Below are 26,790 nucleotides of genomic sequence, written 5' to 3'. Positions count from 1 at the left end.
TGTGCGTCAGCGCCGCCGGCCCGCCCTCCGCCCCGCCCGCCCGCCGAGCGGCAGCCTCAGCCTCGGCCTCGGAGCGGCGGCAGCGGCGGCGGCGGCAGATCCCTCCCCAGACGCGGCCCTGGGAGGCAGCCGCACATGGCGGCCATGAGCGCGCCCCCGACGCGCCCCAGCCCCCCCTAGAGCGCCGCCGCCCGCGCGCCCCGGCCCTCGCCCGCCGCCGCCGCCGCCCCGGCCTCCGCGCCCCCCACCGCCGCCGCCGCCGCCGCCGCCCGCCGGGCCGCGGAGAGCCGAGCGCCACGGGCCCGCCGCCGCCTTGGGCCCGCCCGCCTCCCGCCGCCGCCAGCGCCGCCGCCGCCATGGGCGTGCAGGGCTTCCAGGACTACATCGAGAAACACTGCCCGAGCGCCGTGGTGCCGGTGGAGCTGCAGAAGCTGGCCCGGGGCAGCCTGGTGGGCGGCGGGCGGCAGCGGCCCCCGCAGACGCCGTTGCGCCTGCTCGTCGACGCCGACAACTGCCTGCACCGCCTCTACGGCGGCTTCTACACGGACTGGGTGAGCGGCGGCCAGTGGAACCACATGCTCGGCTACCTGGCGGCGCTGGCCAAGGCCTGCTTCCACGGCAACATCGAGCTCTTCGTTTTCTTCAACGGCGCTCTGGAGAAGGCCCGGCTGCACGAGTGGGTCAAGCGGCAGGGCAACGAGCGCCAGACGGCGCAGCAGATCGTCAGCCATGTCCAGAACAAGGGCACGCCGCCGCCCAAGGTCTGGTTCCTGCCGCCCGTCTGCATGGCCCACTGCATCCGCCTGGCGCTCATCCGCTTCCACATCAAGGTAGGGCCCTGGCCCGGGGGTCTCCGCCGTGCGCAGGACGCGGCGAGGGACGAGGGGAGAGGGGGCAGCCCGCGGGCGCGCCCGCCAACTCCTTTTGCTCTTTCCACTCTTGGAAGTGGGGTGGTGGAGCTCCCCGACGGAAAAGTTTCCCCTAGGCCTTCAGGGGCCCCGAGAAGGATGGAGGACACCTTGGCCGGGGTCCCCCCCCGCCACCTCCCCCGAGGACCTCGGGGCCGGCAGCCTTGCAAGTTTTCTCTCGTGGTCTTTTGTGCTCGGTGGGTCAACAGGTTTCCCTGGGAGCGCCCGCGGGTTGGTAAATAAGCCCCCAGGTCAAAACGTGGGGAAGGCAGGGTCATGGTCTCTAATAAACCGGAGGGTCCACCTTGCGCCCCGAGGCGGCCGCGTTGGCCAAGCTGCAGCTGCAAGGAAACGTATGTGCGGAATTTCGCACTTTTTTCTGTCTCAGCAACAGGTTTGTTGGTTGGAGCGAGAGGTACATAGTCCTAGGCAGGGCGGACTCCCCTAGGCCGGCGGCGAGAAGCTGGATCCCGTGCGGGAGAGCTGCTGCGTTCCCGGACGGCCTCAGCGTGGGTGACAGCGAAACTCGCACAAGGGTCAGTGGGTTATTCTCATCATCGCAGGGCTGTAGAGAGTCTCTGCGATTTCATGTTCGAGCTGAAGAATTGATAGAATGTTGTGAATTCTGGGGCTTAGAGGCTGTTTGAGAAGAGGGGGAAAAAGAGCCCTTTAAAAATGTTTCGGTTTTGTGGAGTTAATGTGACAGAAGTAGTTGGTAATCAGAAGCTAAGAGACCATGAATTTGGAGACGTTTGCACCAGGAGAGGCAGGCACGAATTTGCAGGACTTCTTTTCCTTGTGCCTGGTAAATGCTCAGTGACCTTCAGTAATCAGAGCTTAACGTTATCAGGCTCTCTGCTGTCCTTCTGGCAGAGGGCCCCTCAGCTGAAACCGGGCCAAAGGAGAACTTTAGGACCCAGGAGTGACTGGAAAGTTACATGTAGATCAGTGAGCTCTTGACTTCAGGTTTTGATTGCTTTCTCCTCTGCAGTGTTTTGTTTAGAAAACAGTTTTGGGGGGCTGTTTGGGGTTTCCAACTTTGGCCACTCTGTGCCTTCCAGCTTGTTTGTCTTTCTTTTATTTCTGCCTGAGAGTGTGGCTGAGCTCAAAGTTTAATGAGATTTTTTGCTCTCCATGATTGCCTCTGCTGGAGATGATATGGTAGTAGTTGAGCCTAAAATGAAAGCGGAAGTCCCACCCTGGAGCCTGTTGCAATTGGTGAGTGGATTTTAAGTCTGTGGGTCGAGGCGCCCGGGAGAGTAGTGATTGGCCTATGAGCATGGCAGCCACCCAGCCTTGCCGATCCTCCAGGCAAGTCGGGATGGCAGGGAGGGTTGTCCGGGTGGGATTGTGTTTGCTGAATTTGAGCCTGTCTCCCAGAAATAAGAAGTAAGGCAGGGTCATTTATCAGAGGTGATACACCTCCAGGAGATAGAGAAGCACTTCTAATTTCCTCGTGTTCATGGCTGAATACTTAAAAGACACGGTGAGCTTCAGTTATTTTGCTTTTGCTAATACGCTGCCTGTCGCCTTCCCTTAGTCAAGGGACATTCAGAGGAGCAGTGTAATACTACTTATGATCAGAGTCAGTGTCTACGTGGCCACTGTATGTTTTTAAAGAACTGTTGAATAATTTCTAATTGTCAAGTTGTGTTTTATTTATCTTTGTGCCCCTTAGAATGTCTCGTAGACCAAGTAAATACTTGGAATTTTGACCAGTGTGTGAATAAGTGTTTGGAAACTAAGTTTAAGAGAATCTCTTAGACTTAGGTTTTGGGATACAATCTTATTTTGTCTATAAGTGTTTTGCATTTCATCAACTCTTAACACCTGGTCTAGAATCACTGTGTAGTGTTCCTTATCCAGATTAATTTAGTAGTGACCCACTTACCTGGCATGCTTACCTTTTTGGAAAACACTTAAGATATTTAACTGCTAGAAATTTCTCAGCAGCCAAATGAGAGGTCAGAAAGTTTAGGTACAAGGACCAAGAAAAAAGTAAAAAAAAGTTCGCTTTCCTGGTTGAAGAATCCTTTAAAGTTCTCTCCCTCAGAGACTGCACAGAGAGAGAGAGAGAAAGAGAAAGAGAGAAAGAAAGAAAGAAAAGCGATAAAAAGCCGACATAATTCTGGGGCTATTTTAGAAAAAAGGAAACCCGCCCTGTGTACTTCAGCAGCCCCCAAGGGTGGTGCAGTGTTTATTCTCTAAGGATGGTCTTGAGTCAGTTAGAAAACTTTGTCTTGAGGTCTCTGTTGAAGGGCCTGAAGCAGCGGGTGCTGTTAAAAGCTGCCTATTGCCAGTGGATATGGCCCTGCTGCTGACCCTTGTCAGGTAGCACTGGACAAGGTTGGAGCTGGGTGCCCAGGCCTCTGGGCCCATGGAAAGGGCTTGTGGTGTTTCCTGCTTATTCATTAACTGGTGGCCACACTGGAAGCCTCCTCCCTACTGCCTCCAGGCTGGGGCCGCGGGGCCTGTCGGGAAGAGCCAGGCCTCCACCAACAGGGTGACTTGGCAACTCTGGTCTGTTTTGCTTTGTTTGCTGGGTTCCCCCCCACCCTGCCCCGCCTGCCCTAGTAGAACCCACTTTATTCTTATTTGTTGGATATCAAATGTGAAAACAGGGGAAGCTCTAAAAAAGGATGCCCATTAAGTGGACGAGATCTCACTACACACTGAGGAGAATGGCTAAGGTTAAAACTACTGTCAATACCAAGTGCTAGCGAGGATGTGGAGTTAGAATTCTCTCACACAGTGCTGAGAGGAATGCAAAGAGGCACAGCTGCTATGCAGCACAGGATAAAGTGAAACACTCATTTCCCACATCATCTGGCAGCGTCCCTCTGAGAGATCTGCCCAGTGAAGACTTCTCTTCCCTCCAAAAGGACACTTGAATGTTGTCATCAGCTGCTTTGGTGGGTGCCTGGTTAAACCGTGGTACGTTGCAACTGTGGAATACGCCTCAGCCATAAGAAGGATGGCCAACTGATCCATGCAGCAACTCACACGGACCTTTAAGGCTTCATGCTGCGGGAAAGAAGCTAGGCTCAACAGGTTACATACTGTAGGAGTCTGTCTGTGTGACTTTCTCCTAAAGATGGAGCTGTGGTGATGGAGACCAGAGGATGCAGTTATCTGTCTCTGCCAGAGGCTGGGTAGGAGGAGAGGACGCCTTTGAAAGGATGGCAGGAGGAGGTTTTGGGGGTGATGACACTGTTCTGTATCCTGATTGTCATGGTAGTAACTTGTATTAAAGTTCATAGAGCTACATACCAAAAGTAAACAAATTTACTTTTACTGTATGAAGATATATATATATATATATATACACACACACACACACACACACACACACACACACACATATATGCACACTTTTTTTTTTACCAATAAAATGAAATTTAAAATTTGGCAAAGGAATGGACCTTTACCCCTCACTATACATAATGTTGGGTAAATGGGACATTCCTGTTAACGAAAATGTACCCTCCTACTGCCTTTCTCTAGTGTTTTGTAAATTGGCAGAAAGACCTGACTTCCTGTCACCTTTGCTTACAGAAATCTCTTTTTGATTTGGAAGACTGTTTCTTGGAAAGAATAATAATTGTTTTTTTTTTTTCTGTAGAGTAATAATTTTATTTTTTTATTAGAAATTGGCCTGCACGTCAGCTAATTTGGTTTCTGTCACTCAACAGCATAACCTCGGTTTGGCTTTTGCTAGTTACTGGAAGAGACTCTCCTTGTGCTTTAAGCAGTCAAAACCTTTGCAACTTTGGTGAGTGACTTCTGTTTATTTAAACATCTTGGTGGCATTGGATCACCGGAGCCTGCGTCCACTTTCCTGCTGCAGGACTTGGGGTGTCGATGTGGGGTCACGGCGTAGCCCTCTGCTTCTTGTCCTGAATTTGCTTCTGGGGGAGGTAGGTGAAGTCAGTACTCTGGTGGCTCTGTTTAGATTTTAAATAAAGCCGAGTTCATTTTTCAAGTCAGCGGAAGAATGTGAGATTGGACTATGGTGTAAGAGTTTCACGGTTAGCATGTATGTTTGGGGATGACAGTCTCTTTACTCGTGTACTTGGTGGGAAAGGAGGAACTTGTGTGGTACCAGGTCCTTCCCAGTCCTCCTTCATGCACGTCTGCTCATTTACTCCTCATAGCACCATGGGACCCCATTTTACAGGGGAGAGAAAAAGGGGTTCTGCACATCAAGCGATATCTGGACACAGGAACTAGAAACCTTCAAGAGGGAAGTGCGACACGAGTCAAAGTTCAGTGTCATTATGTAAGCATACTCGGGAGGCTTGCCGCCCACAGTTCACCCCCAGGTCAGTGCCAAAAGCGGAACACTCTACAGGTTTTCCATTGGAGTGGGAAAGCACCCCTCAGTCAACACCGAAACTGACAGCACCTTAAAGACCTTTAATCCCCCAGGGAGTTCTTGAGGTTCACAGGTGACAATATTATAACTCCATCTAATCATCCAGTTAGTGTATTTCATTTATTTCCCCCACTCTACCAGTTTTAACACACATAAGGTCAACAAATGCATATTTGTACAACTGCATTTTTTTAGGCAGTTTGGATGAAACACTTGTTGAGTCCTGCCTGACTACTTCAGAACCCAAAGTAAAGAAAAAAGTAGCAAGGAAACTGCATTGTTATTACAAAATTTTAGTATTCGCTATTCAAAATTTGTTTCTCCCAATGGAGAATCTGATTTCTTTATTCATAAATAACCACTGGGAATAGTTTGGTTGTAGATCTTTCCATATCTTTTCCAATATATGTTTTATACATTATATTTTACCAAAAATATAGTTCTAATTTTAACATTGGGATCACACTACACATTATTCAGTAGTTTCTACCTGTGTGTAAAAAAAAAAAAAATCGGTCCGTGTTTATATGTATTGTTCTAATTTTTTTTGAAAGCCTGCACAGTGTTCCATAAGTTAGCCAACCTCTGTGCTTGGTGTACAGGCATGCACACACATTTGGTAGATCCAAGGGTGTGCATGTTTTAAAAGACATACAGGACTATTGAGCCAGTATTGCCAGGCTTTCAGATTTTTCAAGAAAGATTCAGATTATTATTTGAAATCATCCCATTTTAAGAATATTGTTGGAGCTGAACAAAACAGGGCTCCGGGCTGGAGTCAGTTTGGGGGCCACTAATTCTGTGATTTCAGCACTAATCTTTATCCACGGTTATGCTAGTTAAAATTCCCCAAGTTAAAAGTAGACTTAATCAAATCCCACTCTGTCTCTTCCCACCTGCCTCTTTGAACCCTTTTCTGTTATCCAAACACTCCAATTTCCTGGGATGACTGAAATACGACTTTCCATAAGTGTCATGATTCTCTTGGCCTTCTCTATTATACATTGTTCCTTCTCATAGTCCTTTTGAGGGTGATACCACCTAATAGAAGTTGATTTTATTCAGCAGCTAACAGCTTCTCACTGTTTCCACAACTTTACTACCTTCAGCAAGCTTAGAAAGAAAGTTTCCCCCAGGTCCCATTCTCCCTAACAAACTGACAGTTCTCCTCCCTGATCTGGCCTCCAGATTCCTTAACTCCAGCCACTGTTTTAGTTTCACTTTAGCTGTCCCACAGTTTAGACCCTATAATTAGATTTTAAAAAGACACCACCTGTAAGACCTCCAAACTCAAAATCCCCTTCTGTTTCCTGTATCTCTTCTAATCTTACCCATACTGAGTTACTCTTCATTCTCTTTTTTGCTTTTCACCATCCTCCACTCACCCCATCTGTTTTGATTTCACTTTCAGCCCTTGCCCTTCTGAACGTAGTGGTCCCCCACTTCAGAGTTACCCCACATTCACCCTTGGCGTTTCATCACCCCATCCGGCCAGTCCGTAGAATAACGGCAAGTCCACCTCAGTTCGTTCTGCCTCACTAGTCTCTCCCTCCTCATTCTGTTCCTCATTTCTGATATCCTCGACATACAAACTTAGCGGGTTTACCAAAATGGTCTCACAAATATTTTGCAAACCCACTGGTGGGTCACGAAATCAAAGTATTGAGTGTATACCAGCATTCTTTTTTTCTTTAATGATATAGAATAAAATAGAACAGAAAATAGAGTGCAAAACATATAGTAAGAGTAAATACCATTTCATGAAACGTTTTTCTTACTGTGGGTAGCAGTCAAAATTGCCGCTGGAGCCCCCAGGTCTCCCCACTTCCTGTGTCCCCACCAGTCAGACTCATCTTATACACCGTTATCAGTGTGACCTGCCAACTCTTCAGTTAGGTCACTCTCCTGCTCAGAAGCTTTGGACAGATTCTGTAAGTCCAAACTTATTCTGGCTTTTAGGGCCCTCCTACCATCTGACCCCATCCTACCTTCCTTTCTGCCTCACAGTTCCTCTCCTTTACCAACCAAACTGCCACTAGGTCCCCAAGAAATGTCCGGCTTCCCACCTTTTGGTTATGCCATTTCGTCTTGCCTGTCAAAATTCTACTCGTACTTCAAAGCCCATCTCAAATGCCATCTTCCCACAGGGAGTCTCTTCTGATACTCCAAAAAGTGGGCCAGAAGCAACTGTAAAGCACCACCTATATTTGCGATGGGACTTCACTGTGGTCTGTGTACCCCTACCTACCCGTGCGTGGATCTCCCCGTAACTACGCAAGGCCACTGGGTATTTTGACAGTGAAGGCCGGTGAGTGGTTCTCAGCGGGGGGTGATTTTTGCCCTCCAGGGGACATTTGACAATGTCTGCAGACATTCTTAGTGGTCACGACTGAGGGGTGCCCCTGGCATCTGGTGGGTCGAGGCCAGGGGTGCTGCTGAACACCTTTAGTGCACAGGGTAAACCCCACAGCAGAGAATCAACCAGCCCCAAATGCCAACAGTGCTGAGGTTAGCAACCCTGTGTTACTGACCCAAGGATCCTAAACTTAACGCCCTTGTAAAGCCATGTAAATGTTTGAAATAGGGATTTTTAAGCCCACTAGGAAAAGAAGTAATCAAAATCACAACTTAGTTTCCTGAATTAAAATACTAATTTTACACACCCTATCTTTGGCTCCAGATTATTCTTCATTTTGTTTTCTGAAACGTGTACTGAAGGAAAGAAACTTACACTAATGGAAACATGTATTCCAGCCTTTGACCCTAGGAATAAATGTCAAATACCATGTAATATGGAAAGAAGTTATTTCAAATTTTGAAAAATTAGACTTATTTTCTAATGGATTTATAGATCAAAACTTCTAAATAAAGCAATTAAACATATAATTGAATCAGTTCAGGTAAAAAAAGTATTATACAATTCTCCGGACATCTCATGATATAGCTGGTCTCATTTCATTTTTACTTCTTTTCCTGTTTTCTCTAGAAAATAAGTCCCTTGAAGACTTTGCCTGTGAATCTGCCTCTTAAAACAATACCTGATGTATGATAGGTGTTCAAAAAATATTTGGTGAATGGATGAATAAGTCAATTCCAGACTCAATTGTTACGGTCCTCCTGTGCAAGGCAACATAATGACAGAGAGATTAAATTTTCCAATCCACAGAGTCAGAGTCAATTCTAAAGATAAGTTAGTAGTCTTAGCTTGGCCACTTGGTGCAGCTGTTTTATCTTTGATTAACCTTTTTATGCTTCTTAATTTAGGAGCTATGTGGGAGCCATAAAAGGGGCGACAGCTTAGGGAGATTGGCTGCATGTAGCCATCTTTTCTCATTATACCTGGCTGTATCAAACATTGTTTCTAGGCTTCTTAGCAACAGTATAGAGTTGAACTTGACACCCTGAATTATCTGCCAAGATGGTAAGTTTATATTTCAATGTGGATGATAAATCTGCATATATATCATCTCTGTATAATCCATACTGGAGTCATTAAGGAACTGCGATTTAGAAACATTGCTTCTGTGCCCCACTCATTTGGCATTTCCCAGTTGTGTCTGGAATGGATTAACTTCCTTGGACTGAATGAACTTATCTTATTGGTATTTTACCTGTGGGGTGGAGGGCTGACTTCTTATAGGTCTGGGGTGAATTGCTCATCGTTCAAGGCAGAACATCTCAGCGAGCTGTGGCCACAAGCCAGTGCAGGCTGTGGGTTGGACAGTCCCTTGTCCACTGACTACGTGGTGCTCGGTGCCACTGCATTCTGTCTCCTGTACCTAGATTAGCCAGAAAATGCTCCAGTAAGGAGTTGGCAGGTGTCACCACCTTGAAATAAATGGTGTCATTGTGAGGTTCAACTTCCTAAAGTCTGTAATTTAAGTTTTCATGTCATAGTGTGTTCTGGAATTAAGTTTTGGACAAGAATACTATCATTGGGATTCAGCTGAGTCCTTAGGAGATCAGTACAGTAGGCTAAATAGATACCAAATAGAAATGATATGTTCATTCCCTTTTGCTCTCCTTTTGTCATTTTATTTATTTTCAAAGCTTGTAATGTCTAATACACATTTCTCTTATGACATCCATTCCTTTATTTGAAAAGATATTATTTTTCCTTGCTTTTAAGACCAACGTAACCAATTCTTACAGAATAAATGAAAGATATGTAAGATAAGCTTGTTCAGCTATGATTTCAGTTTTCCTGAGGGGGAGATATTTCTTACGTAGAGACGTTGCTAACGTATGCCGTAATGTTTAAATTGACCTTGTAAAATAAACAAAAATCTTCCACCAAATTAGAGTTGACTTTTATGTTCTCACTGTTCAGCTGGATTAGGATAGACAGTAAGTAGTCTGAGAGTAAGTTTTACCTTCCTAATACCTGTTGATTAGAATTTAGCTGTATGTTGGATAAAGATCAAAGCCTGAGATTTTTTAACAAAGTAATTTAGGTTGACTCATTGTCTTATGTTCAGTTTGACTTTTTTTTTTAATTGTTATTTGTTTATTCATTTTTTAAATTTTGAAATAAATTCAAAGTTATAGGAACAGTTGCAAAAACAATGCTAACCCCATACAAAGAATTCCATCATACCCTGACCCCCCTCCCCCGATAGCTCAATCCACCAACCTTAACATGCTGTCACATCGCTATTTCTTTCCCTCCCTCCCTGTCTGTCATCCATCATCATTGCTCTGTCTTCTGAACATATGAGAGCTAGCCACAAACATCCTTGAACATACACTATAATTCACGTATCCACTTCCCATGAACAAGAACATTCTTTTATGCAATCCCATTAAGCGTAGCTATGAAGTACAAGAGATTCAACAATGATACAAAGCTTACATTCTATATTTCCTTTACCTTATGTCTCAACTGTGTCCCTTTGGGCCACCTGTCCTCTATCCTCCAATCTCATCCAATTTCATCCTTGGCATTCAGTCATCATCTATTTAGACTGTCTTTTTTAAATTTTTATTTATTTATTTATTTTTTCAGCTGTGGAAACATATATACAGCCTAAATCTTCCCATTCCACCCCCTCCCTAGCCTTCCATTAGTGGGATTAATCACCTTTAGAATGTTATAATGCTCTTTCCCACCATCTATTACTAGAAATTTCCCTTCACCTCAAACAGCAACTCCACCCTCATTTCTTAACTTTCCATTGCCCCTTCCCCCATTTCTCTTAACCCAAACTCTACATTTCATCTCTATGGTTATATTCTCTGGTAATTTCTTTGTGTTTGCTGTGGGGGTTAAAATTAACCTCTTAAATCCATATCAATCTTTTTTTTCTTTGATACCACCTTCATTTCAATAGGACACATAAACTATGTTCCTGTACTCTTCCATTCCCCCACCTTTATATAGTGGTCTAAAATTACATATTTTACATTGAGTTCAAAACCACTGATTTGTCATTAGAGTTTGTGTAATTTATATCATGTAGGAAGTAAATAGTGGAGTTACAGTTCAAAAATTATTGACTTCTATTTGTATTCCATTGTGGTTAGAGAATGTGCTTTGAGAATATTCTTTTTTTTTTTTTTTTTTCCTTAAATTTCTTGAGGCTTGTTTTATGTCCCAGCTTATGGTCCCTTCTGGAGAAAGATCCGTGACCACTAGAGAAAAATGAGTCTCCTGGTGCTTTGGGATGTAAGGTACTATATATTTCTCTTAAAATTCTCTATATCTCTTTCTCCTTTCTGTTGTTTCTCTGTCGGTAGGGCTCCCTTTAGAATCTGAAGTAGGGCAGGTCTTTTATTGGCAAAGTCTCTCAGCATTTGTTTGTCTGTGAAAAATTTAAGCTCTCCCTCAAATTTGAAGGAGAGTTTTGCTGGATAAAGTATTCTTGGTTGGAAATTTTTCTCTCTCAGAATTTTAAATATGTCATGCCACTGCCTTCTCGCCTCCATGGTGGCCGCTGAGTAGTCACAACTTAGTCTTATGTTGTTTCCTTTGTATGTGGTGAATTGCTTTTCTCTTGCTGCTTTCAGAACTTGCTCCTTCTCTTCAGTATTTGAGAGTCTGATCGAAATATGTCTCAGAGTGGGTTTATTTGGATTTATTCTATTTGGAGTTCGCTGGGCATTTTTGCTTTGTGTATTTATATTGTGTAGAAGGTTGGGGAAGTTTTCCCCAACAATTTCTTTGAATACTCTTTCTAGACCTTTACCCTTCTCTTCCTTTTTTGGGACACCAATGAGTCTTAAGTTTGGACGTTTTATTTTATCTGTTGTTTCCCTGAGATCCATTTCAATTTTTTCAATTTTTTTCTCCATTCTTTCTTTTGTTCTTTCATTTTCTGTTCTGTGGACTTCTAGGACACTGAGACATTGTTCAGCTTCCTCTAGTCTTGTATTGTGAATATCCAGAGTCTTTTTAATTTGGCCAACAGTTTCTTTTATTTCCATGAGATCTTCTATTTTTTTATTTACTCTTGCAATGTCTTCTTTATGCTCTTCTAGGGTCTTCTTTATGTCACTTATATCTTGGGCCATGGTCTTCTTGATGTCCTTTAAATCCTTTGCCATGTTTTCATTTCTCGATTGTATTTCTTTGATTAATTCTGCGAGGAACTTTGTTTCTTCTGATAAGTTGATTTGTGTGTTTGGAGTTGGATTCTCCGTATAGTCTGGTTTTATCATATGCACTGAGATTTTCTGTTGTTTTTGGCCTCTTGGCATTTGCTCTGCTCGACAGGGTTCTTTCAATTTGTAAAAAAAAAAAGACCTATCTAATTTTTCAGAAACACAGTTTGGTGACGTACACTTTCTCTAACTAACCAGCAGATGGCATCTGTGAGTCACCTATACCTCTCAAGTCATTCTCCACCTTGTCCCTGCAGTGTGTGGGGAAATGATTCTTGTGGGGTCCAGCCGGAGAACTCAGCCTGGGTGTGTTGCTGGAGCCGTCCTCCCTGAATGCGGGGCACTTGTATGGGTGGCCAGGGAGGAAGGACAGCCTCAATATTCAAATCCCCCCGGTTCCCGGAGATTCAAGGCCACCACGAGAGTCCAAGCCTTCATTTCATTTCAGCCCCAGCCCCTCTCTCTTGCTGTCCCACAAACCACCGGACTTGGCGTAGTGTCCCTGGGTTCTTCGAGCGGGTCCCCCCGCCCAGACATGATCCTCCAGGACCTCTGCCGAGGGAATGCCATGCTACGTCACCAGTGCGCGCTGTCCGTCAAGGGAAGCCCCAGGCCGCCGGGCCGAGCCGGCTCGCTTTCAGCCTGATGCAAAAATGGCCGAACGGGGCATCTCCACACCCCCCTCCTCTCATAGTTCCTCCTTCCCAGATCTGGGACAACTGGCGGGGCTCTGGGCTGTGGGCACGGTCCCAGGCAGGAGTTTATCCAGTCCTCCTAGGAGCGAGCTGCTAGCCACGGGGTTTCTTTCAGCTTCTGGCTCTCCCCTCCGTTCCCCCCGGCCCCAGGGATATCTGCAGCAGGCTATCTTCCAGGCCAGACACCGAAAGGCCGGCCCAGCCCCCTCTTGCTGTGTTTTACTGCGTGGTTCCCACAATCGCAGCTGCAGCCGCTTCTGGGTTTTTCCCTTTTATTTTTTTTTTTTTATTAAAAGAGCCCGTCAGTCTCCAGACGCCAAACCCTGGCTTCCCCAGATCACTGCGCGGCTGCGGGACTTCCAGCCAGATTACTCACTCGTTTCAGAATGCAGGCTCCCAGTTTCACCAAGTATACAGCCCCTGGGAACTAGCAGATCTCGTCCAGCTGGCGCATCGCTGTAACCGGTCTTCTGGGTCACTCTCTGGTCCTTATCTAGTGTTTCTCACAGAGATGTTCCTTCGTCCTGTCTCACCTAGCCGCCATCTTAGTTTCTCTCGTTCAGTTTGACTTTTATTTTATAAATCTGGTTAGCTGGCTAGAGGGTATGTCATGTTATTCCTGAGCTGGTGTAAAATTATTCTAAAGAAAAACTGCATTCAGTATTTTGCTTTATGTCTTTATGTCACACAACCCATAGTGTTTCAAATCCTTTGTGAAAAATGTGAAGAGGCAGATCCTTTTTCATATAAGCTTGCTTGAAAATAAATTTATCTGACGTTTACACGGTGCTTACCATTCGTGAATGATTCTGAGCTGTGTGGGAGACACTCCTAAACCATCAATGCACACTATGAGTTGGGGGAATACTGTTATTTTTGCAGGTGAAGAAATGGAGGTGCAGAAAGGAAGTAAGCCTTGGAGTTGTTCATCCTTCTGGTGCCAGAGGCATAAAAACTTCATTGTAGGAATGTTTCTTCACTGAAGATTAGGAGTAAGAAAGAGTGTTAGGCTTTAGTTCTGATTGTCCTCATAGCTGCTTTTCAAAGCATTAATAAATAATTGGACTTGGAAAGTAAGTGTGAGAAATTTCAGGCATTATTTCTGCTAAAAGTACTGAGCTTTGGTATATCTTCTTTTTTCATGATGAAACAAAGCTACTGAGGTTTTGAGAAAGATTTACCTAGAATTCTGTGGCAAATTTGCAGTAGCGTAAAATTATCATTATGAGATACTTCATTGGGACCAAAAACAGGACGGTTTTGCCAGCCGCATGAGGTTTTCTACACATGTTGCCTCTGTCCTGTTTCCAGAGAGGGTAAAGCTGAGGGGCTTCGTGACTCCTACACACCCCCGTACCTGTCTGGGGTGTTGGGTTGGATCGCAGCTCCCTCATCCCCTACGAGGTGGTGCTCCGTATCGTTTACATAAGGAGTTTTATTAGCACGTCACTTCCTTAATCGAAAGCTTGCACTTTGATACAGTGGTAATGGCAGCCATAAGAAAAATTCATCCGAGCACATGCTTTTAGAATGCCATAGAGTCTCCACAGTTATAGCCTGGGATGGAGGTTCCACAGTCAGGCAGCTCGTAATTCAAATTCTGGTTCGCATTATGGTTTTACCCTCTTCTGAGGGCTACCTATAAGTAAGTAGTTTCTGGCCTTCATTTTTTAAAGTTTCTTTACACTTTTTGGGAGTTCAGAATGAAAATTTTCTCAACTTTATCTTTAATAAGCTTTACTTCTAAAATTAAAGAACTCGAAATACGAACTTCATTGTATTATGGCAGTCAGAGCCAGGAGTTGGAAGGCCTGGAAGAGGAGAAACATAAATAAGTGTGCGAGTAGAATGACACTGGAGGGGACGGGAGGGTGAAGGACATTCGGAAGGACAAGAGAAAGACCAACTTGTCAGACCCTGACTCCCCAGATCTTAGGCCTTTTTTTTTTTTTTTTTATCATCATTTTATTGAGATATATTCACATACCACGCAGTCATACAAAACAAATTGTACTTTCGACTGTTTACAGTAACATTACATAGTTGTACATTCATCACCTAAATCAATCCCTGACACCTTCATTAGCACACACACAAAAATAACAAGAATAATAATTAGAGTGAAAAAGAGCAACTGAAGTAAAAAAGAACACTGGGTACCTTTGTCTGTTTGTTTCCTTCCCCTACTTTTTTTTTTTTTTTTTTTAATCATCATTTTATTGAGATATATTCACATACCACGCAGTCATACAAAACAAATCGTACTTTCGATTGTTTACAGTACCATTACATAGTTGTACATTCATCACCTAAATCAATCCCTGACACCTTCATTAGCACACACACAAAAATAACAAGAATAATAATTAGAGTGAAAAAGAGCAATTGAAGTAAAAAAGAACACTGGGTACCTTTGTCTGTTTGTTTCCTTCCCCTACTTTTTTACACATCCATCTATAAACTAGACAAAGTGGAGTTTGGTCCTTATGGCTTTCCCAATCCCATTGTCACCCCTCATAAGCTACATTTTTATACAACTGTCTTCGAGATTCCTGGGTTCTGGGTTGTAGTTTGATAGTTCCAGGTATCCACCACCAGCTACCCCAATTCTTTAGAACCTAAAAAGGGTTGTCTAAAGTGTGCGTAAGAGTGCCCACCAGAGTGATCTCTCGGCTCGTTTTGGAATCTCTCTGCCACTGAAGCTTATTTCATTTCCTTTCACATCCCCCTTTTGGTCAAGAAGATGTTCTCCGTCCCACGATGCCGGGTCTACATTCCTCCCCGGGAGTCATATTCCACGTTGCCAGGGAGATTCACTCCCCTGGGTGTCTGATCCCACGTAGGGGGGAGGGCAGTGATTTCACCTTTCAAGTTGGCTTAGCCAGAGAGAGAGGGCCACATCTGAGCAACAAAGAGGCATTCAGGAGGAGACTCTTAGGCACAAATATAGGGAGGCCTAGCCTCTCCTTTGCAGCAACCGTCTTCCCAAGGGTAAAACTTATGGTAGAGGGCTCAACCCATCCAACCACCAGTCCCCTATGTCTGTGGTCATGTTAGCAACCATCGAGGTGGGGTAGGCAAATACCCCTGCATTCTCCACAGGCTCCTCAAGGGGGCACTACATCTTTTTTTTTTTTCCTTGTTTTTCTTTTTTTTTTTTTTTTTAACTTTCCCTTCTTTTTTAAATCAACTGTATGAAAAAAAAAGTTAAAAAGAAAACAAACATACAATAAAAGAACATTTCAAAGAGACCATAACAAGGGAGTAAGAAAAAGACAACTAACCTAAGATAACTGCTTAACTTCCAACATGTTCCTACTTTACCCCAAGAAAGTTACATAATATAGCAACATTTCTGTGAACTTGTTCCTACTATATCCATCAGAAATTAACAGACCATAGTCATTTCTGGGCATCCCCAGAACGTTAAATAGCTTATCTGTTCTTTTTGGATTATTGTTCCCCCTTCCTTAATTGCTCTGTAATGCTAGTTCCCCTACATTCTACATTATAAACCATTTGTTTTACATTTTTCAAAGTTCACATTAGTGGTAGCATATAATATTTCTCTTTTTGTGCCTGGCTTATTTCGCTCAGCATTATGTCTTCAAGGTTCATCCATGTTGTCATATGTTTCACCAGATCGTTCCTTCTTACTGCCGCGTAGTATTCCATCGTGTGTATATACCACATTTTATTTATCCACTCATCTGTTGAAGGACATTTGGGTTGTTTCCATCTCTTGGCAATTGTGAATAATGCTGCTATGAACATTGGCGTGCAGATATCTGTTCGTGTCACTGCTTTCCGATCTTCCGGGTATATCCCGAGAAGTGCAATCGCTGGATCGAATGGTAACTCTATATCTAGTTTTCTAAGGAACTGCCAGACTGACTTCCAGAGTGGCTGAACCATTATACAGTCCCACCAACAATGAATAAGAGTTCCAATTTCTCCACATCCCCTCCAGCATTTGTAGTTTCCTGTTTGATTAATGGCAGCCATTCTAACCGGTGTTAGATGGTATCTCATTGTGGTCTTAATTTGCATCTCTCTAATAGCTAGTGAAGCTGAACATTTTTTCATGTGTTTCTTGGCCATTTGTATTTCCTCTTCAGAGAACTGTCTTTTCATATCTTTTGCCCATTTTATAATTGGGCCGTCTGTACTATTGTCATTGAGTTGTAGGATTTCTTTGTATATGCAAGATATCAGTCTTTTGTCAGATACATGGTTTCCAAAAATTTTTTCCCATTGAGTTGGCTGCCTCTTTACCTTTTTGAGAAATTCCTTTGAGGTGCAGAAACTTCTAAGCTTGAGGAGTTCCCATTTATCTATTTTCTCTTTTGTTGCTTGTGCTTTGGGTGTACAGTCTAGGAAGTGGCCGCCTAATACAAGGTCTTGAAGATGTTTTCCTACATTATCTTCTAGGAGTTTTATGGTACTTTCTTTTATATTGAGATCTTTGGTCCATTTTGAGTTAATTTTTGTGTAGGGGGTGAGGTAGGGGTCCTCTTTCATTCTTTTGGAGATGGATATCCAACTCTCCCAGCCCCATTTGTTGAAAAGACCATTATGGCTCAGTTCAGTGACTTTGGGGGCCTTATCAAAGATCAGTCGGCCATAGATCTGAGGGTCTATCTCTGAATTCTCAATTTGATTCCATTGATCTATATGTCTATATCTGTGCCAGTACCATGCTGTTTTGGCAACTGTGGCTTTATAATAAGCTTCAAAGTCAGGGAGTGTAAGTCCTCCCACTTCGTTTTCTTTTTTAGAGTGTCTTTAGCAATTCGAGGCATCTTCCCTTTCCAAATAAATTTGATAACTAGCTTTTCCAAGTCTGCAAAGTAGGTTGTTGGAATTTTGATTGGGATTGCATTGAATCTGTAGATGAGTTTGGGTAGAGTTGACATCTTAATGACATTTAGCCTTCCTATCCATGAACATGGAATATTTTTCCATCTTTTAAGGTCCCCTTCTATTTCTTTTAGTAGAGTTATGTAGTTTTCTTTGTATAGGTCTTTTACATCTTTGGTTAAGTTTATTCCTAGGTACTTGATTTTTTTAGTTGCTATTGAAAATGGTATCTTTTTCTTGAGTGTCTCTTCAGTTTGTTCATTTCTAGCATATAGAAACATTACTGACTTATGTGCATTAACCTTGTATCCCGCTACTTTGCTAAATTTGTTTATTAGCTCTAGTAGGTGTATCGTCGATTTCTCAGGGTTTTCTAGATATAAGATCATATCATCTGCAAACAATGACAGTTTTACTTCTTCTTTTCCAATTTGGATGCCTTTTATTTCTTTGTCTTGCCGGATTGCCCTGGCTAGCACTTCCAGCACAATGTTGAATAACAGTGGTGACAGCAGGCATCCTTGTCTTGTTCCTGATCTTAGAGGGAAGGCTTTCAGTCTCTCACCATTGAGTACTGTGCTGGCTATGGGTTTTTCATATATGCTCTTTATCATGTTGAGGAAGTTTCCTTCAATTCCTACCTTTTGAAGTGTTTTTATCAAAAAGGGATGTTGGATTTTGTCAAATGCTTTTTCAGCATCTATTGAGATGATCAATTGATTTTTCCCTTTCGAGTTTTTAATGTGTTGTAATACATTGATTGATTTTCTTATGTTGAACCATCCTTGCATGCCTGGAATGAACCCCACTTGGTCATGGTGTATGATTTTTTTAATGTGTCTTTGGATTCGATTTGCAAGTATTTTGTTGAGGATTTTTGCATCTATATTCATTAGGGAGATTGGCCGGTAGTTTTCCTTTTTTGTAGCATCTTTGCCTGGTTTTGGTATTAGATTGATGTTAGCTTCATAAAATGAGTTAGGTAGTGTTCCATTTTCTTCAATGTTTTGAAAGAGTTTGAGTAAGATTGGTGTCAGTTCTTTCTGGAAAGTTTGGTAGAATTCCCCTGTGAAGCCATCTGGCCCTGGGCATTTATTTGTGGGAAGATTTTTGATGACTGATTGGATCTCTTTGCTTGTGATGGGTTGGTTGAGGTCTTCTATTTCTTCTCTGGTCAGCCTAGGTTGTTCATATGTTTCCAGGAAATTGTCCATTTCTTCTACATTATCCAGTTTGTTGCCATACAGTTGTTCATAATATCCTCTTATAATTTTTTTAATTTCTTCAGGATCTGCAGTTATGTCACCTTTTTTATTCATTATTTTGTTTATATGGGTCTTCTCTCTTTTTGATTTTGTCAGTCTAGCTAGGGGCTTGTCAATCTTGTTGATCTTCTCAAAGAACCAACTTTTGGTGATATTTATCCTTTCTATTGTTTTTTTGTTCTCTATGACATTTATTTCTGCTTTAATCCTTGTTATTTCTTTTCTTGTACTTGGTTTAGGATTGGTTTGCTGTTCATTTTCTAGCTTCTTCAGTTGATCCATTAGTTCTTTGATTTTGGCTCTTTCTTCCTTTTTAATATATGCGTTTAGTGCTATAAATTTCCCCCTTAGCACTGCTTTTGCTGCATCCCATAGGTTTTGGTATGTTGTGTTCTCATTTTCATTCGTCTCTATATATTTAGCAATTTCTCTTGCTATTTCTTCGTTAACCCACTGATTGTTTAGGAGTGTGTTGTTTAACCTCCAGGTATTTGTGAATTTTCTAAGTCTCTGATGGTTATTGACTTCTAATTGTATTCCATTGTGGTCATAGAATGTGCTTTGAATAATTTCAATCTTTTTAAATTTATTGAGCCTTGTTTTATGTCCCAGCATATGATCTATTCTGGAAAAAGTTCCATGAGCACTAGAACAGTATGTGTATCCTGGTGATTTGGGATGTAATGTCCTGTATATGTCTGTTAAATCTAATTCATTTATCAGATTGTTTAGGTTTTCAATTTCCTTATTGGTCTTCTGTCTGGTTGATCTATCTATAGGAGAGAGTGATGTGTTGAAGTCTCCCACAATTATTGTGGAAACATCAATTGCTTCCTTTAGTTTTGCCAGTGTTTCTCTCATGTATTTTGTGGCACCTTGATTGGGTGCATAGACATTTACGATTGTTATTTCTTCTTGCTGAATTGCCCCTTTTATTAGTATGTAGTGGCCTTCTTTGTCTCTCAAAACATCCCTGCATTTGAAGTCTATTTTATCTGAGATTAATATTGCTACACCTGCTTTCTTTTGGCTGTAGCTTGCATGAAATATTTTTTCCATCCTTTCACTTTCAGTTTCTTTGTGTCCCTGTGTCTAAGATGAGTCTCTTGTATGCAACATATTGATGGTTCATTTTTTTTTGATCCATTCTGCGAATCTATATGTTTTAATTGGGGAGTTTAATCCATTTACATTCAACGTTAAAACCGTGAAGGCATTTCTTGAATCGGCCATCTTATCCTTTGGTTTATGTTTGCCATATTTTTCTCTCTCTCTATTAATATCCTTTATTGTACCCATACCGAATCTCTTTAGTACTGAACCTTTCTCCAAGTCTCTCTGTCCTGTCTTTGTTTCTCTGTCTGTAGGGCTCCCTTTAGTATCTCCAGTAGGGCAGGTCTCTTGTTAGCAAATTCTCTCAGCATTTGTTTGTCTGTGAAAAATTTAAGCTCTCCCTCAAATTTGAAGGAGAGCTTTGCTGGATAAAGTATTCTTGGCTGGAAATTTTTCTCACTCAGAATTTTAAATATATCGTGCCACTGCCTTCTTGCCTCCATGGTGGCTGCTGAGTAGTCACTACTTAGTCTTATGCTGTTTCCTTTGTATGTGGTGAATTGCTTTTCTCTTGCTGCTTTCAGAACTTGCTCCTTCTCTTCTGTGTTTGACAGTGTGATCAGTATATGTCTCGGAGTGGGTTTATTTGGATTTATTCTATTTGGAGTTCGCTGAGCATTTATGATTTGTGTATTTATGTTGTTTAGAAGATTTGGGAAGTTTTCCCCAACAATTTCTTTGAATACTCTTCCTAGACCTTTACCCTTTTCTTCCCCTTCTGGGACACCAATGAGTCTTATATTTGGACGTTTCATGTTATCTATCATATCCCTGAGGTCCGTTTCGATTTTTTCAATTTTTTTCCCCATTCTTTCTTTTATGCTTTCATTTTCCATTCTGTCATCTTCCAGGTCACTGATTCGTTGTTCAACTTCCTCTAGTCTTGTACTATGAGTGTCCAGAATCTTTTTAATTTGGTCAACAGTTTCTTTAATTTCCATAAGATCATCCATTTTTTTATTTAGTCTTGCAATGTCTTCTTTATGCTCTTCTAGAGTCTTCTTGATTTCCTTCATATCCCGTACTATGGTCTCATTGTTCATCTTTAGTTCTTTGAGTAGCTGCTCTAGGTGCTGTGTCTCTTCTGGTCTTTTGATTTGGGTGCTTGGGCTTGGGTTATCCATATCGTCTGGTTTTTTCATATGCTTTATAATTTTCTGTTGTTTTTGGCCTCGTGGCATTTGCTGAACTTGATAGGGTTCTTTTAGGGTTTGTAGACCTATTGAAGTCCTTATCTCTAATTTATCAGATCTACAGCTTCGTGGAGTACACTTTCTCTAACTAACCAGCAGGTGGTATCCACGAGCCACCTGTTCTCCACGAGCCAGTTCTCCCCTGCTTAGTCTTTTTGGTGAGTGGGGGAGTGAGTCTTGTGGGGTCCAATTGGTGTACCAAGCTTGCGTGTGTAGTTGGTGTTGCCTGCCCTGTATGTGGGGTGTGTTTCTTGGCAGTCGGGGAGGGGGGGTGGCCCTAACAATCAAATCTCCCTGGTGATCCTAGAGTTTTAAAGCTGCTGCAATAGTCTAATCCTTCAGTTCAGTCCTGCCAGAGTTTGTCTCTGCCACTGACCCACAAGTCTTTGGTATTGGCGTATGGCTCCTGAGACTTGCAAGTGGGCCCCTCTTCCAGGCTGTGCACCCCGGGTCCTCTGTTGAGGGATGACTGTGCTATGTCACAGGTGAGTGCCGTCCCCCCAGGGCAGTTCTGGGCTGCTGGGCTGTGTAGGGAGGCTCCCAGTCTGCTGAAATGATGGCTGAATGGGGCTTTGTTAATTCACACTGCTCCACCTTCCCAGCTCTGGGACAATCAGCTGAGGTTGCAGGGAAGGCTAATGTCCACGCCCAGCTTTGTGGTGTGTGCCTGTTATTTGAAGCACTTCCGTCACACTGGGTTGTCTGGGGCAGCTCTGGGGTATGGGGCTGGCGATGGGCAGGAGTGTTTCCTGTCCACCAGGATGGTGGCTGTGAGTGGACACCCCGCTTTTCTTGGGAAGTTGTGGTGTTTAGTGAATTTTCTCAGCCACTGGATTATTGCCTTTTGTCTCAGAGCTCTCCTAGTTCTGCTCTTGACTTGACGTGCCCAAATTGCAGTTGTTTGAAGCTTTCTGTATTGGGCTTCTTAGAGTAATTGTTTTAGAAAAAGAAAAAAGTATTAAAAAAAAAAAAAAAAAAAAAGGGCCCTCCTCAGAGATCTAATGGGTTATTGAAATGCTAATAGACAAAGCAACCAGGGCCATTAAGGAAAGGTCCACAGGGCAGAGAGATCAGCTTTTCTTCAGGATTTGCATATGCGCCTCAAGGCCTGAGCTCCGCCCTTCCCCTTTCTGTGTTCACCAGAACTCCAAAAATCCTCTGCTTTTATTTTGGAGTTTTTCGTGTTATTTTTTTTTTTTTCTATGCCTGTCTCCTCTCTGCTGGGCTGGCAGCTCTCAGATTCTCTGGTGTCTGGTCTCAGTCTATCTATGGTTGGAGTATGGATCAGTAGAATGAGTTTCCGAGAAGGGCTACCACTGCAGTTCTCCCTTCTCCTTCCCGGAGCTGGCAGCCCCTCCTCCCGCGGGACTGAGCCTGGCAGGAAGGGGCGCTGGTCCCCTGGCCGCAAAAACTTACAGATTTCGCTGATCTCAGCAGTTCGACATTTTCATGAGTGTTGTATGAAGTATGCCCAAAGACAGATTGCTCTGTGGTGTCCAGTCCACGCAGTTCCTGGCTTTTTACCTACTTTCCTGGAGGAGTAACTAAAACTTACAGCTCACCAGTCCTCCATCTTGCCCCGCCAAGGATCTTAGGCCTTTTAAGTCTTGTTTTGACGGCATAATTCAGAGTCTTTTTTTAATCCCCATCCAAACCTTACATCCTATGATCTTTCCATCCCCAAGCAAATCCTCTGTATCAGGTTTTTTATCCAGCTTTCCTTGATTTAAATTGTAAAGGAATTATTTATGTGGTCTCTAGTAGTCTTTGTTGTTGGACTCCATTTCATTCGTTCATTCATAAATTTATGATTGACCTAATTTTAAATTTATACCTAATCTGCCATGCATGGTAGGCTTCCCTGTTTTGCTCAGTTGGACTCTCTGGAAGCATTTGTGTTTTCATGTAATCAGCTGTTTGCCTTTAGGCTGGGGTTCTTTTTTGGGTGTCTGTTAGTAGTTTGTTCATCTAATGAAGTGATTTAAAATAGTCTTTTAGGTGGTCACTTGTGTACTATGGACTTTTTAAAAAATAAAATTTAAATTTTGGAATAATTGTAGATTTATAGAAGAATTGCAGAGGCAGTAGAGAGGGTTCTCTGACATCCTTGTTACTCTCTGTGAAAGCTGACCTCATACATGGCTATAGTCTGGTTATCAGAACTATGAAACGGACATCGGTGCAGTACCACTAGCTGTGTTACGAGCTTGATTCAGTTACGGTGGTTGTCCTGTCCCTTAGTCTCCCATGGGCTGGACGGGTTTTCTGTGCTTCCTTCTCTCGCTATCTGGGCCCCCTTGAGGAGTCCTGGCCAGCTGTTTTGCAGACTGTCCCTAGTCTGGGTTTGCGTGGTGCTTTCTCATGATTCAATCCAGGTTGTGCATTTGGGGGAGAGGACCCTGGAGGTGAGGTGCCCTTTGCTCCACATGGGCAGGGGGTGGGTGCTGCCAGTGCGAGTGCAGGGGACCTTGACCTGCATCTCTTGATAATTGGGGTCTGCAGGGGACCTTGACCTGCATCTCTTGATAATTGGGGTCTGCCAGGTCTCTGCTCTGGGAGCGCCTGTTTTCCCTTGGCTTCTGCGTAGGGGCCTGATGTCCAGCCACACTCGGGGAGAGGGGTGTGGAGGGGGAGTATCTGTATATATTTTTTGGAATTCTTCTGTACTGAAAAGTTGCTACTCCCCACCCCCCTTATTTATTCAATTGTTTGTTTATATCAGTATGGACTCATGTATTTATTTTCTACTTCGGGTTATAATCCAGTCTGTTATTTATTTTGTTGTGCTGATAGTTCAGCTTTGGCCATTGGGTGCTTTTTCATATTGGTTCCTGTCTTTGTGACCTTTGGTCACACCTCCTTTTTGTTTGTTTGCTTTCTGAATACTTCCTTACTTTCCAGCACCACAAGATGCTTCAGGCTCAGCTTGTATTTTCCCTGCCCAAGAATTGGCCGCTGCTCCCGAGAGCCCTGGCACTTTGTAGCGGAGAATGGTATCTAAAAACCCAGATTTGGAGGCAGTTATTACTCCTTGTCTCAGGGCTGTCACTGCTTCTAGGCTGTTTCAGCAGAGAGAGCTGGGAAATATGCCTGTGTAGTAACCTGCGTGTGCATACACATGCATACACATGCATCTGTCGGGTGTGTTTCAGACTGAACCCCAGTTCTTACTGCCATCTACCTTGCTGACCCAGGGCCCAGGGGCTTGTGCCAGCCCTCTCTGGGGGCTTGTTTGTCACTTCTTTCTGACTTTGAGAAGCCTCTCTCTCACCCTCTGTTGACTTCAACTTTAGTATACATGTGAAGTAGTTTCAGAATTGCTAACTCATACCCCCGTGAGAAACAAATTTACCAAGTAGAGTACAGTGTTTATGTACAGTTATTTTTATCTTTAACCTTAACAGTTTCCAGTCAAAACATCCTTTTCCAAAGTTACTTAGGTCAGCTCCTTTTGTCCCCACCTGCTTCAGTGAGGTTGCTTCATATATTTTGTAATACAATTAGATTCATTTGTTAGTGTTGAATGATTTTTAAAAATCATTCTGAATGATTTTTAAAAATTTGTGTACAATTTAAGTTCCTTCTTGTTCTTCGTGAGGTACAGTTGTGTGGGTTTTAACAAATGTGTAAGGGTTGGGTGTCCAGCACCCCTAGACTGGACTGTGAACTTGTAGATCTTTTCATTCAGTTTTTTGTTGTTTTGACCCCTGCCCCCAAGTGAATAACTGCTGAACCACACTCCTTTACTCAGCTATGAAAAAGGATACTGTCTCTGTTCCCTCGTGGTTGTCATGCCATTTTGCACTCCCTCGGATAAAGGCCTAATGGGTTTTAACAGTGGGGGAAGACTGCTAGAATTTTAGAAATGGAAGGGCCCTGAAAGATACATCTAGTCTGACTTTTCCTGCTGGGCAGGTTGGTCTCAGCAGGTCAGCCGTCAAGCCAGAGCTGGGATCCGGATGAGTCTCATGTGTCCGTGCCTGTGACTCAGGTCGGGGGGCTCGGGGTAGGAACAGGGCCATGGTCAGGACACAGCCTCCCCCACTTTGCCCTGGGTGTGAAGCCTAGCCTTTGTGGTGGGGTTCTTTGACCCCTTGCTTCAGGAGATCAGTTCTAGGAGCCAGCTGTTTGCTTTCCGCCCTGTGTGCTTTTGGAGAGGGCGAGGTATCAGTGATCACTGGCAGTGAGTGTTGCTGTGAGATGTGAGAAGTTGGTTTGCTTTGCTTTTTCATGCCAGTCTGAAGTCACATGTTCTGATGAGCAGAGGTGAACTCCACATCCCACTGTGCAGTCAGGTGACGGGTGGTGGAACAAAGCGTGTCTGGTTCTGCTGGGTGTTGGTGTCATTTTAGTCTTTATAAGTTCCTTAAGGGGTCTTTGGGGACCCGTGGAGTGGGATCCCCCAGTGGTGGTCACTTTCAGAGCTTCCTGTGTGCCGGGCACCAGCCGAGACCCTCCATGCAAGGGTGAGTGGGCTGTCCTTGTCCGTCACAGAGCAGGGAGAGAGAAACAGCTCGTGGCCCGAGCACAGGTATGACTTTATAAAAGTATTTCTCTAGCATTTTCCTCGATTTCCTTTTAAAGGTTTTTTTGTAAAGCATTATTGAACCACCCTGGCACCACCATATTTCCCTTCCAGTCTTTTTCCACACAGTTTTACATAGCTCTATGTGTAGGGTATTGCATCCTAAAATGTTTTGTTTAATATTTTATCATGAACCTTTCCCAGGTTTCTCCCGTCTTACCAACACCGTATAGCTGCGGTATTCACCCATCTCCTTAATGTGGATTTATCTTTTTCCCCTGTAGATTAGTGTTCTCTGACCCTGTTTATGCTTCTAATGTTTTTTTATTTGGCAGATTGCTTTCTTAGGGGATATTTCCCAGAGTACGATTACTGGGTCAAAGAGTATTAACGTTTTGCCGCTCTTGAAATACATTGCCTATTGTTTCACAGGGCTAACAGTGTTCTTTGAAACCCTGCCAGATTAGATCTGATCCTGGCCTACTCTGGTTTTATTTTGACCGTTTTCCCCCTTGATCACCCTGACCCGATGGCTTTGGTGTTTGCCCCGGCTGCAGACATTCCCGCCTTGCCGCTGACTCTTTGCTCCTGGCTTTTCCTCTGCTGGCTCTTGGAAATCTTCCTATGGCTGGCCTGTCTGGGGCCTGGTGGGAAAGCCCCCTTATGAAGGGCCTGCCTGGGCCACGCTGGCTAAAGCAGTGCCACCATTGACCCAGCGTCTTTACCCTAGGGGTGGTGGTGAGGATCAGTGAGGTGGCAGGGCTGTTGGAAGCACGCAGCACAGTGGCTGGACAGAGCACGCATGCGGTCATCTCCGTGGCCACGTGTGAGCGTGGGGCTGGGGAGATGGGCAGGGCAAGGGTCTGCACTGAACAGGGTCATAGGCTGTCTCACGGTGTGGATGACATCAGTAGATGCAAGTGTCGAGTGTGCCCTGCTCACCCCACTGTGTTTAATCCTTGATCACCTCCGCGGGGCATATGGATCTTGGGAAACAGGTGGTCGTGCCGTGCTGTCTCGTCCAGAGCTCCTTCAAGGGGTGATGGAGGGGCGGGCAGGGAAGGGCACGGTGCCTACCCCCTTTCGTTTAAAGATCTCTGAATAAATTTCATACTTACTATTAAAGACGTCTGGAAAAAAGCCAATAATGTCTAGCGATTTGAAATGCTTTAAAACATCACTGTAAATATAAAGTTCTACATAGTAAAATGACTTGAGGTAAAGAACTTGAGCTGTTTACGGTTCAGGAATGTGAG

General features: G+C 43.7%; 1 protein-coding gene across 4 annotated transcripts in view; it reads left to right on the top strand.

Moving 5' to 3' along the window:
- Positions 1-218: 218 nt before the first annotated feature.
- FAM120A (family with sequence similarity 120A) overlaps positions 219-26,790 on the top strand; it is a 127,836-nt gene continuing 101,264 nt past the window's right edge. The window contains exon 1 of one of the 4 annotated variants that reach the window (XM_037798603.1): positions 219-830. In XM_037798603.1, the coding sequence (XP_037654531.1) occupies positions 357-830 (474 nt within the window). In that variant the 5' untranslated portion in view covers positions 219-356. Of the gene's footprint in view, positions 831-2,355; positions 2,395-26,790 lie in introns of those variants that run through there. The other 3 variants (XM_037798601.1, XM_037798600.1, XM_037798602.1) reach the window with 3 other exon arrangements.

The sequence above is a fragment of the Choloepus didactylus genome, chromosome 10 (genome assembly GCF_015220235.1).
Source record: "Choloepus didactylus isolate mChoDid1 chromosome 10, mChoDid1.pri, whole genome shotgun sequence".
Lineage (NCBI taxonomy): Eukaryota > Metazoa > Chordata > Mammalia > Pilosa > Megalonychidae > Choloepus > Choloepus didactylus.
This window is presented reverse-complemented; position numbering and strand designations above follow the sequence as displayed.